Source organism: Heptranchias perlo, chromosome 32, assembly GCF_035084215.1.
Source record: "Heptranchias perlo isolate sHepPer1 chromosome 32, sHepPer1.hap1, whole genome shotgun sequence".
Taxonomy (NCBI): Eukaryota; Metazoa; Chordata; class Chondrichthyes; order Hexanchiformes; family Hexanchidae; genus Heptranchias; species Heptranchias perlo.
The window spans coordinates 18,859,353-18,878,237 of NC_090356.1; the positions used below are offsets into that span (position 1 = coordinate 18,859,353).

Genomic DNA, 18,885 nt, shown 5'->3' on the forward strand with positions numbered 1-18,885 from the left:
TGTGGACATTAAATGAGGATAGGATGGGCGTGGCTGTGATACCTCTACAGTTGATGGCCTGCTGGCACTCACTGTCTAGGCTCATGCATGAACGATGGCTGCTTTGGTGAGGTAATGGAGTCAGCCAGTACCCGTGGAATTGTACCTCAGCGAGAGTTCAGCACGGGATGGGAGACATTGTCTCTACCCCTCACCTTCTCCTGAAGGTATGACTGTTGTTGAGCTGCAGCTTCATTACCTCACCCAAGTGGCCATTCTTCATGGACAGTGAGGATATTCAACCAGCAAGCATCACAGCCAAGCCCGCTCCTGGGTCCACAAGCTCACACTTTCCAGTGGCTGGTCAGTGGATATTGATCAGGAGCAGGAATCCTGGATGATTGTGCCCCTCCTTAACTAATTCCGACTGTAGCGCCCTGACTAGCTCAGTACAGGAAGCTGAGACCTTCCCGGCCTGTGTGGCCCAGCAAAACAAAAGATTTTGCATTTACACAGCGAGTGGTTTTATGCTTTGAGGGAACTGGCTCGAACTTTCCTGTTGACCGGGCGGCATAGCGCTGCAGATGCCTGTGGAACCAAACCCTCAGTGCCTTCAGGAGGAGAATTAAAGGGAGAAACCCAAAGGAAGTTAAGGGAAAAAAAGGACAGGAAAATCGGAGAATTGAGTTGTAACAACAAGAAAAAAAAATGAGTATTACCCCTTTGCATTACCCTGGTGGCTCAGCAAGATTATCCAGTGAGTAGCTGAGTCATATAGACCGGGGGGGGGGGGGGGGGGGGAGGATGTGGAGACATGAAGAATGGCCACTTGGGTGGTGCCAGTGGAACTGTAACCCCCACAGCAAGCAATGCCCACAGGAGGGAAAGGAAGAACATTTTGTTAAGGATCTTTTCACTTTTACAATTGTGCATTAGTGCCACCCAGTGCAGTAACTGAGTTGGACAAGGGCTGGGCTTTGTACAGTCGGAATAGGCTGGAGCTTGGTGAAGTAGCAGACTGCAGCTGGGAGGTTAAGCCTGTCAGGCTGTTTACAACCAGGATCAGGAGCTCTGGGAGCATCTGCAAGAGACTGACTGCCTGAGCAGTTACCATGGAGACGAGCAGAGTTTATAAAACACAAGAGAGCAACGCTGTAATATTACAATATGTCTGAATCCCCCGACCCTCCCGGGGAGCAGTCTGCACCCCTGAAGGTTGAACATCCATCTGCCCTGGGGCTGTATGTGAAGAAGAGAGTTAAGCGGGCAAGTAGCCGGGTTCTTTGGGTCTGAAATGGAGAATTCTATGCTGGGCGTTGCTATGGAAACCTGAGTTTACTGGAATGAGGATGTGAAGATGAAGAGAGGCTGCTTCTGTCAGCGGGAGACCAACAGCAATGGGGGTGCAAGTCAGTCTGTAACTGGGTTCCAACCAACACACAAAATTATATTATATACTTAAAAAAAAATCTAATACCTACAATGAAACTTGACTTGAAGAACATTTTTCTAACGTGACCCATCAATTTAATCCCACAGTGCATTGACAATCAACTTAATTTTAAAAATTAATTTACATTTTATCTTTCCACTTGTTACCCTTGTATTTTCTGTCTGTCACAGCCTTGCTTGCTGTCTCTTATCCCTGTGCATTCTGTCTGTTGTCCATGTTGCTCCCAGTTATTCCTGTGTTTCCATCAGTTATCCCTGTGCTTTGCTGTAAATTTTCCCTTGCAAACACACTATTCCCAGGGCCGCTCCCAGACCACTGATTGTTGTGCTGAATAAAAAGCTACAAGGATCCATGTAAGTGGTCAGCAGGAATGGGAAGCTCAATACAGCGTTGTCGGCCCTGTGAGGAACAGTAATTGCCTTGTATAGTGTACTATGGAACCATACAGACCGGAAGGTCCCAGGTTCAATCCTTGATCTGTACTGAGTTAGTTGATCTCAGCAGTTGGGACACTATGATTCATGTCTGCACCCCTGGGTAGGGAGAGGAACAATCTGCCTGGGTTGCCACTCCTGATCATTGTTCATTCACCCCTGCTAGAAAGTTCATGTGGAGACATTGGGTGAGGACAGGATTGGATTTGCTGTTTGAATACCCTGCTGAATTTCACTGTCCAGACTCACATGTGAAGAATGGTCACTTGGATGCCGCACAGTGGAGTGAATGTTACTGTCATTGGAAATGGTGCAAGCAGCTACTTTAGTTTAGAATCACATGTAGTTGTTTTCCGGGTGTTTGAGGTATGTGTGCAGGGTACCTGTGTACCCTCATTGAGGTGTGTGTGTAAAATGTCTGTGCTCACTGATTGTGCCCTTGCAAGGGTATGTGTGCAAGGTGTGTGCTCTATGTACTCTTCCTGAAGTGTGTATGTATGGTATCTGTATTCACTGATTGTACCCTCGCTGTTTCATATGTTCCTGATTAGTGACTGTATTGTTTCTCTGTCACAGCTGGAGGAGTCACTACGCTTGAAGGGCAAAGAGGCAGTAACGAATGCTGATGTGGGTATCTCTGACCCAAGATCAGATGTTGTAAGATAGATAACTGATGATATGATGTAGGGTTTGGCAGCGGCTGGGAGAGGTGGCTAGCAGGACAAATAAAAGGCTTGGATCTGACAGGCCTTAGGAATAGGATTTTTAAAAAAAATTCTTTGCAATTTTGACTGCCAAAAAGATTTTTTAATGAAGTTTTCCCTGATGGCTCAGTATTGCACAGTGTGGTACTGAACTATACAGATCGGAAAGTTTCTAGGCTTGCTCCCTGGTCTGTGCTTAGTTGATCTCAGTCTGGGAGGAGGTAGGGGAGTTACAATTGGCTTCTCTGGACCTGGGCTAGGCAGGGATAAAAATAGCCTGGGCTTTCTGCTCCTGATCAATGTCCAGTAATTCCTGCTGGGAAGTGTGTGGACATCAGGTGAGGATAGGCTGGTTTCACCTGTGCTCTAACATCTCAAATTTAATTTTTGTGAAACCGTACAAGGAAGCAGGGTGCTTTTGCATATCATAGAGACCAGTGGTGAGTATTTCAAAATCCTTTTTATGGAAAACTTCTCCCCCAGGGGCCTGTTAGATCCCAGCTTCTACCTGTTGTTCTGCACATGAGTCGTTGAAAAAGCATCTCAATTTATAAAATAGGCAGTGAGGTAAAGAAGAAGAAAATGTGTTTCACCAACAGGGGGCAGTCCAGTGAGTGTGATAATCTTACAGTAGGTGCAGTGTTTCAAGAGCAGGAGACACTGTGCCAGGAGTGACACATCTACAATAGGTGCAATGTTTTACCAGCAAGGGGTGCTGCGCTGGTAATTACGCATCTTCTGTAGATGTCATCACCAACAGGTTGTGCTGGACAGGCAATGACACTTGTATAGGAGCACTGTTTCACGAGCAGGAGACGCTGCACTGGCAGTGATGAACTTACTGTAGGCACAGAGTTTCGCCAGATTACTTTGCAGGTCCCCTGAATGGATTTTTATAGGAGAAATATAGAATGTTCCCACCCATAAACAGGCCATTTGGTCCATTATGCCTACGTCATTATTTTTCTCCACGTTAACCACTATATAATCCCACTCCCCTGCTTGCTCCCCATACCCTTTCATAGAAAGCAGCTTAAAAGAGAGGATTAGTTCCCTTTAAAGGAATTTATGGACTCTGTTTCAACAACAGGTGTGGCCACATTCTAACCACACACTGTGTAAAGAATTTTTTTCTAACCTCCCCTCTAATTCTTTTTGTGATTATCTTAAATTTGTGGCTTATATCACTATGAACCATTTCATGTAGGATTCTTACATCAGCATAGAGAGGAGACTGCCATCCCATCAGCCTGAGCTGGATCTGAATGGAGGTTCCTGAGGTGAAACGACAATTCTGAACCAGTGCACCACCCAGTCCCTTATGCTGTTATTGTCCTTAACTACCTCACCTGCAGCAAATACACCACCCACATTGGTAAAACATGCTCTGCCCTGTGTTTACTGTAAGATTGGTTGACATTTCTGTTCTGGTGATTTTGTACATTCTTCTTTTTGTTGCTGCTCTGTTATTAAGCTGCAGAACTGTTTATGTAATGATCTAAAGGCCCTCTGTGGCTCAATTAGCAAATGCACCATCCAATGTTTAATTGAACATTACAGACCAGTAAGGACCTGGTTCCATCTTGGTCTGTAATGAGTTAACTAACACCATCCTGGGCGGTGATATGGGCTGATACAATTCTCGCCTTGGTGTCCCTTGGTTACGGGGGAGGGTGCAAGGAGGTGGTGAAAATCAGCTAGAATTTCCACTCCTGATCACTTATCAAGTGACTTATGCTAGAAAGTTCTTGTTGTGGACATTAGATGAGGACAGGCTTGTGTATGGCTACTTACAGTTATAAAGCACTTTTAACATAATAAGACATCCCAAGGCGCATCGCAGAGGCAAAAACAGATGCTAAGCAATAGTGGCAGAGGCAGAGGAAGTGACCAAAGTAACAATTGAAGGGGTAGGTTTTGAGGAGACTTTTGAAGGAGGAGTGAGAAGGTACAACGTTCAGAGACAGAGTTCCTGAGCCAGATCTGCCACTGATGGTGGAGTGGAAGAGAAAGAGGAATGTAAAGGTGGCCTGAGGTGGGAGAGCTGAGGGCATGCACTGGCATGTAGGGCTGGAGGAGGTTGCAGATGTTAGGAAGGTCAAGGCTGTGGATGGATCTGTAAAGAAGGACTTTGAATTCAATGTATATGTGATAGCCAGTGGAGATTGGAGACAACAGAAGTCATAGGGGACTGGGACAGTGTAGGATAGGATGCAGGTGGACAATTTGGAGTTTATGTAGAGTGGAGCTTAGGATCTGTGAGGCGAGCATTAGAGAAGTTAATCCTGGGGTGACAAAGATATGGATGAGGGTTTCGGTGCTGATGGGGGCAAAGTAAAATCAGAGTCTGACGGTGTTGCGGACAACTTACTGATGGACAGGATAAGGTGTTTGAGGCTCGAACGGGACACTAAGTAGCCTGCTCGCTGCCTCGGCTCACACATGAAGAATGGTCTGTTGGGTGAGGTACCGGCAGGACTGCTAGCTCCCATTGCTGGCACTGTATCCCAATAACAGTAAGCATCTTCGGGGGGGGGGGGGGGGCGGGCGGGGTGGTGATGGGAAGCTGTAGGGCAAAAAACAATATAAAATACTTTCGAGTCCTTGCAGGGTTAATGGTATGGGGAACTCACCAAGACTTTATGAAGAAAGTTCTCTATTTTCTTCAGGGAGTTATACTCTAAGGCCTTGATGGCAAGAATACAGAGGTGGAAATCAATCTTGGGGAGGGGGAAATGTAGGATATTGCATCTGGAACTGAGGCATTGAGAAGACTCCTGAGGTTCGAATATCACTCCAGAAGTGGGAGGGATGTGGAGACTGTGTGATAGCCATGAAGGAGCAATCACATTACTGTGCACCCACTGAAAGACAGCTTGTAATAGAAGAGAGACACAGCCCCATTTATCAGATGGCTGTCAGCTGGTTACTTTGCCTCTGGCACAATTTTTTTGGCACAAGCTGAAACAGCCAATCAGCTGGAGCTCGGAGGGGCCAGGGGCCAAACATTGGAATGAAGCAGAACTGATGAAGAAGAACCAGATGGTAAGAAACCGATTTGGCCACTGATGGGGTCAACTGACCTTCCTGTGGAGGTCAGGGATCAAGATCTGATTATCTAGAGTGACAAACACAAACTGATGTCTTATCGTCCTGGTAATATTCAGTTTGCCAACATGTCTCGGTAAATTGTACTGGGCCACATAGACCAGGAAGGTCCCACATTCAGTCCCTGGTCTCTGCTCAGTTAGCTGATTCTGTGCAGCAGTGCGGGTGCTACAATTGACCTCAGTGTCCCTGGGTTAGGGAGGGGATAAATCAGCCCGAGTTCCTGCTCCTTATCACTGTCCAGTGGCTGCTCTGCTGGAACATGCGTGTGTGTGGATGTCGGTTTAAGGACAGGATCGGTCTCTGGTGATGCCCCCCCCCTGGGACATAACTAACTGGCTGAGGTACAGGAGGGTGGGTGTTACCTGTGGAACTTGCACCCAGCAAGAATCAGCACCTTCAGAAGGGGTTGGAGAAAGGAACATTTTTTTAAAAAGAATCTGTAACAGATACTGCCAAATCAGAGAAAATTCTATTTGAGACAGGCATGTGCTTGTGGGTTTATTTACTGTTTCCTTGCTTCCGATCGGTTGTTTGTTGTGAGTTGTCTAGCCAGAACCTGATGCTCTGTGTGTTTTCTGTCACATGTCCAATCCCATACCCAGCACAGTCCAGGTCTGGGAGGTGACTACTGGTCTGAATCTGTGACCCCAGCCTCAAACTCGCTCAGCCTACACTGGAGTTTTCACCTTTCCTCAAGTTGAAAACAGACAGAGAGCGAGACTGGGTAGAGGCAGGGAGTGGGTCGGAGTTGGAGGTCTGACATTTACTTTGCCCTTAATGAAAATTCACTGGATACCTCAATAATAATAATCACCCCTCCACACCAGGGGACAGAACCATGTAGAGAAGGGGGATTTCTACTTTTTTTAGTGTCTCAATAACATTTCGGAAATTTCTGAAAACTCCCCACAAAAATTGGACAGGTGGCAGATCTGTCTAGACACTGCCCCCTCCCTCCCTGAATGGCCACACTGCCAGCCTGCCCTCCCCCCAAAATGGACGCTCCCAGAATGGAGACAGGCCCCCCTGCCCCCCCCCCCCCCCGAATGGACACTGCCTGCCCTATAATGGAGATTGGCCACCTTGACCACAAGTTGCCTGGCTCCAGAATGTTCATTGTCCTTTATGTTATTTATTATTTTGTCTGATTATGCTTCTGGGAAGCACGTTAAAGGCGCTATAACTTCTTTGTGATTTCAGCTCCCTCCTCTCCCTCTCCCAGTGGTTCAGTTGCTAAATGGATTGCTCAGTGTTGCACTAAGCCACTAAGACCAGGAAGGGCCCAGATTTGATGCCCAGCCTGGGCAGCAGTGGGAACACACCTCTGGTGAAACGTGGGCATTAAGTGAGGATCAGAATTGGGCTTAACTGTGTTGCCCCTTGCTTGAGTAGCATGCCAGCACTCACTGTCCAGGCCCACACAGGAAGACTGGTGACCTGGGCAAGACATGGGAGGGCTCCTGGAACCTGGGGAACTGTGTCCCGCCCAGAGTCAGCGCCTTGAGGAAGAGGGAGGAGATAACTGGGAAACAGAACCCCTATTCTGATTATGTCATGGGATGGAACAGACCAGTAAACAATCTTGTTACCAGACCTATCTGTAAGTAGAAAATGGAATTGTCTGAGGCGTTCTTATTCCTGCACTGATGCCTCTAGCTCTCTCTCTTCACAGCTGGAGCAGGCCCTGAGGCTGGAGACAGGGGAGAGGGAGCGCGAATGTCTGGAAAACAAGAGCCTGGCACAGCAGAACATCGAGCTACGTCGGCGACTGGAGGAGGAACAGGCTTCATACAAACGCAAACTTCAGGCCTACCAGGAGGGTCAGCAGCGACAGGCTCAACTTGTCCAGAAGCTTCAGTCCAAGGTAAAAGGGTATGGGCCTTAGGGTGTTTCAAATCTGTCTGTCTGTCTGTCTTTGGATCTGTCTGTCTGCCTATATATCTATCTCTGTTTATCTTTTCTTTCTTTCTTGTGATCACGTAGCCATCATGGATCATTTAAATAGAGTGGACAAAAGGGGTGCATTTTTTACTGAAATTTTGCATATCCTAATGGTTATAAACAACAACTTGCATTTATATAGAACCTTTAACATAGTAAGATGTCCCAAGACGCTTCACAGGAGCATTATCAAACAAAATTTGACACGAGCCACATAGGAGATATTAGGACAGGTGACCAAAAGCTTGGTCAAAGAGGTAGGTTTTAAGTAGCATCTTAAAGGAGGAGGGAGAGGTAGAGAGGCAGAGATGTTTAGAGAAGGAATTTCAGAGCTTAGGGCGAGGCAGCTAAAGGCACGGCCGCCAATGGTGGAGCGATGAAAATTGGGGATGCGCAAAAGGCCAGAATTGGAGCTGCGTAGAGATCTCAGAGGGTGAGTGCCGGGATGTAGTGTTGGATGTGTCTCTGATGGGCACCAGGATGTAGCATTAGAAAGGAGAAACAAGGTGCACAAAGGATTGCGAGAGACAGATAGCACTAGAGTAAGAAATAGTACAGTATTAGATGGGATCAGACTAAGAGAGAGTTCGAGAAGGTCTAAGATTGGTTTAGAGTACATGTGTGTAAACGCACAAAGCGTGGTAAACAAGGTTGGGGAGCTGCAGACGCAAATAGCCACATGGGAATATGATGTAGTGGCGAAAACAGAGACCTGGCTCAAAAAAGGGCAGGATTGGGTACTAAATATTCCTGGATTCCTGAATACAAGGTGTTCAGGAAAGATAGGGAAGGAAAAAAAGGAGTGAGAGGTGGCAGTATTGATTAAGGAGAATATTGCAGTGCTGGAGAGAGAGGATGTCCTTGATGGGTCAAGGATAGAATCTATTTGGTTAGAGTTCAGAAACAATAGAGGTGCCATTACACCACTGGGTTTAATCTGTAGGTCACCAGTTAGTGGGAAGGATATAGAGGAGCAAATTTGCAGGGAAATTATAGAGAGGTGCAATAACTATAGAGTAGTGATAATGGGGGACTTCAATTATCCTAATATAGACTGGGATAGTAATAGTGTAAGGGGCAAAGAGGGGGAGGAATTTCTGTAGTGTGTTCAGGAGAACTTTCTTGATCAGTATGTTTCTGGCCCAACGAGGAAGGAGGCATTGCTGGATCTGGTTCTGGGGAATGAGATGGGTCAAGTGGAGCAAGTGTCAGTGGGGGAACATTTAGGAATAGTGATCATAGTATCATAAGGTTTAGATTAGTTAGGGACAAGGACAAGGGGCAATCTAAAGTAAAAATACTTAATTGGAGAAGGGCCAATTTCAGTGGGTTTAGAACGGATCTGGCCTGGGTAAATTGGAATCAAAGATTGGCAGGCAAAACTGTAATTGAACAATTGATGGCCTTTAAGGAGGAGATGGTTCGGGTACAGTCTAGGTACATTCCCACGAGGGGGAAAGGTAGGGCAACCAAATCCAGAGCTCCCTGGATGATGAAAGAGATAGAGAGTAAGATGAAGCAGAAAAAGGGAGCATATGACAGATGTCAGGTTGATAATACAAGTGAGAACCAGGTTGACTAAAGAAAGTACAGAGAAGTGAAAAAGCAAATAAGAGGGTCAAAGAGAGAGACTGAGAATAGACTGGTGGCTAACATAAAAGGGAATCCAAAAGTCTTCTATAGGCATATAAATAGTAAATGGGTAGTAAGAGGAGGGGTGGGGCCAATTAGGAACCATAAAGGAGATCTAGGCATGGGGGCAGGGGGCATGGCTGAGGTACTAAATGAGTAATTTGCATCTGTCTTTACCAAGGAAGAAGATGCTGCCAAATCACAGTAAAAGGGGACGTAGTTGAGATACAGGATGGGGTAAAAATTGATAAAGTGGAGGTACTAGAAAGGCTGACTTTACTTAAAGTAGATAAGTCACCTGGTCCGGATGGGATGCATCCTAGGTTGCTGAGGGAAGTAAGGGTGGAAATTGCAGAGGTGCTGGCCATAATCTTCCAATCCTCCTAGAGTATTGTGTCCAATTCTGGGCACCGCACTTTAGGAAGGATGTGAAGGCCTTAGAGAGGGTGCAGAAGAGATTTACTAGAATATTTCCAGGGGATGAGGGACCTCAGTTATGTGGATAGACTGGAGAAGCTGGTGGTGTTCTCCTTAGAGCAGAGAAGGTTGAGAAGAGATTTGATAGAAGTGTTCAAAATCATGAAAGGTTCAGATAAAGTAAATAAAGAGAAACTCTTCCCATTGGCAGAAGGGTCGAGAACCAGAAGACAAAGATTTAAGGTGATTGGCAAAAGAACCAAAGGCGACGTGAGGAATACCTTTTTTATGCAGCAAGTGGTTATGATCTGGAATGTGCTGCCTGAAAGGGTGGTGGAAGCAGATTCAATCGTGGCTTTCAAAAAGGAATTGGATAAATACTTGAAGGGAAAAAATTTGCAGGGCTACAGGGTAAGAGCAAGGGAATGCGACTAATTGAATTGCTCTTGCAAAGAGACGGCACGGGCTCGATGGGCTGAATGGCCTTCTTCTGTGCTGTAACGATTCTATGATTCTATGGTTGTAAGGCTGGAGGAGGTTATAGAGATAAGGAGGGGCAAGGCAATGGGGGGATTTGAAAACAAGGATGTGAACTTTAAAATTTAGGTGTTGCCGGACCAGGAGCCAATGTAGGTCGGCGAGCACAGCCGTGCGAACGGGACTTGGTGGGAATTAGGATACGGGCAGCAGAGATTTTGATGAGCTCAAGTTTACGGAGGGTGCAAGGTGGGACGCCGGCCAAGAGAGGATTTGAATAGTCGAGTCTAGTGGTAACAAAAGCATGGATGAGGGTTTCAGCAGCAGATGAGCTGAGGCGGGGCGGAGACGGACAATGTTACGGAGGTGGAAGTAGGCGGTCTTGGTGATGCAGAGTATATTAGCTCAGGGTTAAATAGGACACTGAGATTGCAAACAGTCTGGTTCAGCCTCAGACAGTGGCCAGGGAAAGGGATGGAGTCGATGGCTAGGGAACGGAGTTTTTGGTGGGGACCGAAGACAATGGCTTCGGTCTTCCCAATATTTAACTGGGGAAAATTTCTGCTCATCCAGTACTGGATGTTGGACAAGCAGCGTGACAAATCTGATAAAAGGCAGGTATTTGAATACCTATCAGGGTTTCTCAGTCATCGCCACCCCCCCCCCCCCCCCCCCCCCCCACAACTCCCATTGCTGTAATTCATGCTCTAACATTGCTCCCTGGCGGGAGCCTGGGAACTGCTATTTTGTGAGTAATTCACCCTGATCTGACACGAGAAAAATTGTGGAGAAACTTGCGGTCTTCAGCCTTGAAAGGAGCAATTGTGAGGTGACCTTACAGGTTATATAAGATAGTAAACGGTAAATCTGCAAGTATGACAGTATGACAGGGAGACACAGCTTTGAAAAGCAAAGTTAAGACTGCTGTCAGGAAGTTCTTCACACAAAGAATGGGCCTCCAGGTAGGGTAGTGGAAGTAAAAACCCTGGAATTGTTTGAGAAACAGTTAGATGTTTTTTTTTAAAATTCGTTCATGGGATGTGGGCGTCGCTGGCAAGGCCAGCATTTATTGCCCATTCCTAATTGCCCTTGAGAAGGTGGTGGTGAGCCACCACCTTGAACCGTTGCAATCCGTGTGGTGAAGGTTCTCCCACGGTGCTGTAGGGAGTTCCAGAATTTTGACCCAGTGACGATAAAGGAACAGCGATATATTTCCAAGTCGGGATGGTGTGTGACTTGGAGGGGAACGTGAAGGTGGTGTTGTTTCCATGTGCCTTCTGCCCTTGTCCTTCTAGGTGGTAGAGGTTGCGGGTTTGGGAGGTGCTGTTGAAGAAGCCTTGGCGAGTTGCTGCAGTGCATCCTGTGGATGGTACACACTGCAGCCATAGTGCGCCGGTGGTGAAGGGAGTGAATGTTTAGGGTGGTGGATGGGGTGCCAATCAAGCGGGCTGCTTTGTCCTGGATGGTATTGAGCTTCTTGAGTGTTGTTGGAGCTGCACTCATCCAAAAATTGGAGAGTATTCCATCACACTCCTGAACTGTGCCTTGTAGATGGTGAAAAGGCTTTGGGGAGTCAGGAGGTGAGTCACTCGCCACAGAATACCCAGCCTCTGACCTGCTCTTGTAGCCACAGTATTTATGTGACTGGTCCAGCTAAGTTTCTGGTCAATGGTGACCCCCAGGATGTTGATGGTGGGGGATTCGGCGATGGTAATGCCGTTGAATGTCAAGGGGAGGTGGTTAGACTCTCTCTTGTTGGAGATGATCATTGCCTGGCACTTGTCTGGATAGATGATCTGAGATTTGCCAAATAAACTTTCTTCATCCATGCCTATCTTGTGATGATGTGCTCGTGAAGTTCTGCTCATGAGTGGGAAGGGTGGTGTTGCTGCTGTGCATTGTGGAATTGGTGGTGTGCATTATGGGATTAATTCTGTGCACTTTGGGAATTGAGCAGTGCATAATGAATTGTGACACTGGCCTGTGGGATTGACTTGGTGCATTAGGGGTTGTGACTGTGCATTGTGGGACTGATGCTGTCTGCTTAAAATGGCAGGTCCTTCAGTACAAGAAGAAATGTGGTGAGGCGGAGCAGCAACTGATTGAGAAAGCCACAGAGCTGGAACAGCACCGACTGTCCGTAAGTGGGAACATCAGCGCAGTGGGAGGGGCTGCTCCAACTCACTCTGTCACTTAAGTCTTTTCCCCCAACAAAAGTGCAAGGTACCGAAGTTTTTGTGTTCTCGCAAAGCAGCAGCCTTACCATGGAATGTACCTGTTTAGAGTAGATGGGAGGTTACCATGGTGATGAGGCCTACCTGAGTTAATCTGCTGTGTGGAAATTGTTTCCCCAGCTCTGGGAGAGGGGACTGTCTGCCACAATTCTATACAAGGGCAATGATTTTCATTGTTTCTTCTTTAACATCTGAGAGCTTTTATATAGTGATCAAATATTTTAAATCATCAGGAAAAGTTTTTTATTGTAAAAATTAGGCATTCTGGTTTTTACATCTTCAGAGGGTAAATACCAGCCTGGCACCCCAAGGGTGCAATGATCTCATTACTGTGAAAATTCAAATTTCAGACTTGCAAACACACTCGGCCCCTTTAATGGGGATTAGCTTCCAAGACCAGGCTCCATCACAGACATCCAGAGAATGACAGGATTACTGGTTGATTCAGGACTTTCTGTGATATTCCAAGATGCCTTGCAGCTGACTCAGATCCCACTGGGGCCTAAATAAGAGTGTGAGGAGATGAATTGCTGTGCTTGTAAAGTTTGAAATGCATTCCTGGAGATTTTCTCTGGTCGGTGTTTCTACTGAAATTATAAGTGTGGAACATGAGGGAATCTTCATGAACATGCTCACCGTGTGATGGCCTGGCAAACAGCGCAACTCATCCCCCCCCCCTCCACGGTTTCTGCAGACTCGTGTTAATCAATGTCTATGACGCACTCTTCACAGAGCCGCCTGGACCTCACAGAATCACGACTGCGACAATCTGAAGAGGAGCAGAGCAACGAACTGGAAAACACCCTGATCCGACTGGAGGAGGAGCAGCAAAGGCACGTGTGAGCATGACATCACTCGGACCCAGAGGGGAGGAATTTCCCATGTGTGGTGAAATCCGAAACCCATTAAGTGGGAACCCATTTATGATTTTGCGACACACAAACACTCAGAGGAAATCTCCTTCCCCCCCATAATGTTTTTCAACCAGACAGGGAATAAAATCAAAATTTTTTTTTCCTGTAGTAGCACTTTAAGATTTTAACCAGATACCAAACCATCATTCCTTCCCAGAAATGGTCTTATTGACTGATATAGACCAATAGTTTTCAAACTTTTCTGTGTGCGTAAGCTCCCGCAGACTTTGACCCAAACCAGGCACCTCCTGTAAACATGCCCACAATCCCAGGGACCCCCTGTAAATATTCCCACAATCCCAGGGACGCCCTGTAAATATTCCCACAATCCCAGGGACCCCCTGTAAATATTCCCACAATCCCAGGGACCCCCTGTAAATATTCCCGCAATCCTAGGGGACCCCCTGTAAATATTCCCGCAATCCCAGGGAACCCCTGTAAATATTCCCGCAATCCCAGGGACCCCCTGTAAATATTCCCGCAATCCAGGGACCCCCTGTGAATATTCCCACAATCCCAGGGACCCCCTGTAAATATTCCCGCAATCCCAGGGACCCCCTGTAAATATTCCCGCAATCCAGGGACCCCCTGTAAATATTCCCGCAATCCCAGGGAACCCCTGTAAATATTCCCGCAATCCCAGGGACCCCCTGTAAATATTCCCGCAATCCAGGGACCCCCTGTAAATATTCCCGCAATCCCAGGGACCCCCTGTAAATATTCCCGCAATCCAGGGAACCCCTGTAAATATTCCCGCAATCCCAGGGACCCCCTGTAAATATTCCCGCAATCCCAGGGACCCCCTGTAAATATTCCCGCAATCCAGGGACCCCCTGTAAATATTCCCGCAATCCCAGGGAACCCCTGTAAATATTCCCGCAATCCCAGGGACCCCCTGTAAATATTCCCGCAATCCAGGGACCCCCTGTGAATATTCCCACAATCCCAGGGACCCCCTGTGAATATTCCCACAATCCCAGGGACCCCCTGTGAATATTCCCACAATCCCAGGGACCCCCTGTAAATATTCCCGCAATCCCAGGAACCCCCTGTAAACATTCCCGCAATCCCAGGAACCCCCTGTAAACATTCCCGCAATCCCAGGGACCCCCTGTGAATATTCCCACAATTCCAGGGACCCCCTGTGAATATTCCCACAATTCCAGGGACCCCCTGTGAATATTCCCACAATTCCAGGGACCCCCTGTGAATATTCCCACAATCCCAGGGACCCCCTGTGAATATTCCCACAATTCCAGGGACCCCCTGTGAATATTCCCACAATTCCAGGGACCCCCTGGAAACATTCCCACAATCCCAGGGACCCCCTGGAAATATTCCCACAATCCCAGGGACCCCCTGTAAACATGCCCACAATCCCAGGGACCCCCCTGTAAACATGCCCACAATCCCAGGGACCCCCCCTGTAAACATGCCCACAATCCCAGGGACCCCCTGGAAATATTCCCACAATCCCAGGGACTCCCTGTAAATATTCCCACAATCCCAGGGACCTTCATATTATCTACAGCCTCTACTGCACTGTCCCTTGCTCAAAAAGTTCAGACCAGGAATTGATTGTCTGATCGAGTATACTGTAAGGTGTGACTTGTGTACCCGAGATGGTTTAATGTGTTTGTGCTCTGGTTTTAGAAGTGCCAGCCTCACCCAAGTGAACTCCATGCTCCGGGAACAGCTGGACCAGGCAAACGCTGCCAACCTGGCCCTGAGTGAGGACATTCGCAAACTGACTACCGACTGGACAAAGGCACGGGAGGAACTTGAGCAGAAGGAAGTGGAATGGAGACAAGAGGAGGAGGTACCGTGCGACACAATTCAGTGACAACCAAAGCTCACGCCAACATTTTAATATTTCTGTATAACTCAGTCAGACTCGGACACTGCTAATTATATTCAGGGAACTGAATGTGTTTTATAAATATTATATTGACCAAGGAACAGTAGGAAATGGAGAAGACCCACTGAGGAACAGTGAGATATACCCACTGGGGAACAGTGGGTTACAGAGGAGACTCACTAGGGAACAGTGGGTTACAGAGGAGACTCACTGGGGAACAGTGGGTTACGGAGGAGACTCACTGGGGAACAGTGAGTTACGGAGGAGACTCACTGGGGAACAGTGAGTTACGGAGGAGACTCACTGGGGAACAGTGGGTTACGGAGGAGACTCACTGGGGAACAGTGAGTTACGGAGGAGACTCACTGGGGAACAGTGAGTTACGGAGGAGACTCACTGGGGAACAGTGGGTTACGGAGGAGACTCACTGGGGAACAGTGAGTTACGGAGGAGACTCACTGGGGAACAGTGGGTTACGGAGGAGACTCACTGGGGAACAGTGAGTTACGGAGGAGACTCACTGGGGAACAGTGGGTTACGGAGGAGACTCACTGGGGAACAGTGGGTTACGGAGGAGACTCACTGGGGAACATTGGGTTACGGAGGAGACTCACTGGGGAACAGTGGGTTACAGAGGAGACTCACTGGGGAACATTGGGTTGCGGAGGAGACTCACTGGGGAACAGTGGGTTACGGAGGAGACTCACTGGGGAACAGTGAGTTACGGAGGAGACTCACTGGGGAACATTGGGTTGCGGAGGAGACTCACTGGGGAACAGTGGGTTACGGAGGAGACTCACTGGGGAACATTGGGTTGCGGAGGAGACTCACTGGGGAACAGTGGGTTACGGAGGAGACTCACTGGGGAACAGTGGGTTACGGAGGAGACTCACTGGGGAACAGTGGGTTACGGAGGAGACTCACTGGGGAACAGTGGGTTACGGAGGAGACTCACTGGGGAACAGTGGGTTACGGAGGAGACTCACTGGGGAACAGTGGGTTACGGAGGAGACTCACTGGGGAACAGTGGGTTACGGAGGAGACTCACTGGGGAACAGTGGGTTACGGAGGAGACTCACTGGGGAACAGTGGGTTACGGAGGAGGCTCACTGGGGAACAGTGGGATACGGAGGAGGCTCACTGGGGAACAGTGGGATACGGAGGAGGCTCACTGGGGAACAGTAGGTTACGGAGGAGGCCCGCTAGGAGCAGTGGGTTACAGAGGAGACACAATTAGGAATACACGGATATTGAATAGACTCGCTGGGGGACATTTTGAAAAAGAGTATACCCCTCACTGTAACACTATCTGATCCACCCCTGTGTAACTCTGAAATATCCCACACGCTCGCTGTAACACTCTTGTATACCCCTCACTCCTCATTGTAACATTCTCTTATATACCCATACCCCTCACTGTAACACTCTCTGATATACCCCATACTCCTCACTGTATCACTCTCCAACATACCCATCCCTCTCACGCTGTCTGCTCGATGTTTTTCGGTGCTAGTCTGGATTGTTGAGTCAGTGAATAAGTTCTTCAATTTTTATGTATCTTTGATTGTTTTTAGTCCTTTAACACGTACTTCAGTAACGAGCACAACCGCCTGCTGACGCTATGGAGAAAGGTTGTGGGTTTCAGACGTCAATTCGGTGAGATAAAGTCGGCCAGTGAACGGTGAGACACTGTGGCATAGCATATACAGAGAATGGCGTGTGGCATAGCATATACAGAGAATGGCGTGTGGGCCAGAGGGCGCTCTGGCTGTGTGTTTGATGTTTGGCCCCTGTCTTGCTGAGATATTATTACAATGTCCTGGCTATCATCCCAGTCAGTGCTGTGGTCAATGGTGCAGCAATTGGCAGATCTAAGGAGGGGAAAATCAGCTCGAGTTCCTGCTCCTGATCACTGTTCACTGACTCCTTCAATAGTCTGTGTGGTGGGACGTCATAGGAGGACAGGGTGGAGCTTTACTGTGATGCCCCCCTGGGTTAAATACAATACTGAACCTACTGACTAGGTTATCAGGTGAAGAATGGTCACTTCTATGACATACCAGCAGGCGACCGACCTCTGTGGATCGCGTAACCCAGCACGAGGCAGCTCCTTCAGGGGGAGGGAGAAAACTGGGAGGCGGAGGAGGAGAGAGATGCTCAGCACCAATCCCAGAATGAATCTATCCTTTCGACTTTGTTTAAGCTCAGACAAGTGTCTGATCCCGTGTGTGTGTGTGTGTGTGTGTGTGTGAGTGTGTGTGTGTGTGAGACTTTGATTCACAAGTACATGAAGGGCAGGTTTGGGGTGTGTCAGAAGGTAATAAACATATTTAAATAGGTTCCTGTGGGATGGGAGAGAGTTCTTTTGTCTGAGATGAAATGATCTGCATTTTCCCCAGGGATCTCTCCGAGCTGCGGAATGACCTGGCAAAATCCTCGCGTACAATTCACGCTTCGTGCCTGAACCTGAGCGGCCACCTCCGCCTGTCAGAGACTAACTCGACAGTGACGCTGGAGAAACAGTCAGCCCAGCTTGCACAGCTGGAGGAGCAGCTCCGGGACAAGGTGCGGGAAATGATCCAGCTGCAAGCCAAGTACGACCGGGAAAAGGCCGAACAGAATGCCAGGTGTGTGCAGCACCTCTGCTCCAACAGTCAGCCAGTCGCTTTACATCACAGGATGTGTGAATCGCTATAAAATAAACTTTGGGATTAAATATGGGAAGGTGTGACTTGGAAACAAAGTCAGGTTGAAGCTCCCTGGGTGGCTCAGTGGGTAAATGCACCAGTGTGGGAGTGAGTCATACAGATCAGGGGTCCTGCTCCTGGTGGCTAGCTACTGATCCCTGATGGAAAGTGCAGGGATGTGGCTGTGACACCCTCCATGGTTGAATAGCCTGTCGATGCTCACTTCTGACCTCACACAAGAATGGCTTCATGGTACTGGAGGTGGCCAGCACCCATAGACCCTGTACCTCAGTAAAGATTCAGTGCCTTCAGGAGAGGAAGAGAGAAAGAAATAAATTAAAAGGGCAGTAGCTCCCGCAGAGGTAGTGACATGGACAGATAGACAGTGTCTGGGGTGGGGGGGTTTATAGTGACATGGGCATAGCCTGTGGATGGGGTGGGGGGGGGGAGTGGTTACATTGTTTGGGACAAAATATTAGTGGATAATATTTTGAGTTATCAAAAAGCACCTGATCTTTGCCCCCTTATTGATTTCACTCCTGTTGATGACGTGTTTTAAATTTCATCCTATTGAGCTGATTGCACCAAGCAAATACAAATTCAAAGTTTTTTTTGATATGCAGCAAAAGATGTGGGTGTCACATTCCTTTTTACTCTCACCTTTATTTTAAGGGTGCAGTTGAGTGTCACATCAACAGTAAACTTGAGTGGTGTAAATCTGGTTTAAAGATCCAACTTGACTCTGAATCAAAGTGGAATGAGACTGTGCCCTTCAGGATGGGCCCTGACTCTGCCTTTACGCTGCATTTACACTATAATTAGAGGCGGTGCGAAGCAAAACCAGTTTACACTGATGCTACAGTTGTGCCAATGCAATCTAAAAAGGTTTTGCTCCTAGTTTTTGATGCATCCAGTTGAAGCTGCAGTTACCAAGCACGGCAGCAGATGGTGCCCAAAGCCTGGCGTTATCTGAACTGGGCTGCTCCTTCCTCCCATGTCTGAGCTGAGAGATGGAGATTTACTCTTGTTGCCTACTGTTTCATG

General features: G+C 47.8%; 1 protein-coding gene across 1 annotated transcript in view; it reads left to right on the plus strand.

Moving 5' to 3' along the window:
- LOC137301119 (rootletin-like) overlaps positions 1 to 18,885 on the plus strand; it is a 90,565-nt gene that overhangs the window by 9,472 nt on the left and 62,208 nt on the right. The window contains exons 4-9 of the mRNA XM_067970544.1: positions 7,354 to 7,545; positions 12,205 to 12,288; positions 13,115 to 13,215; positions 14,950 to 15,115; positions 16,729 to 16,835; positions 17,554 to 17,781. Coding sequence (XP_067826645.1) covers positions 7,354 to 7,545; positions 12,205 to 12,288; positions 13,115 to 13,215; positions 14,950 to 15,115; positions 16,729 to 16,835; positions 17,554 to 17,781 — 878 coding nt within the window. The remainder of the gene's footprint in view (positions 1 to 7,353; positions 7,546 to 12,204; positions 12,289 to 13,114; positions 13,216 to 14,949; positions 15,116 to 16,728; positions 16,836 to 17,553; positions 17,782 to 18,885) is intronic.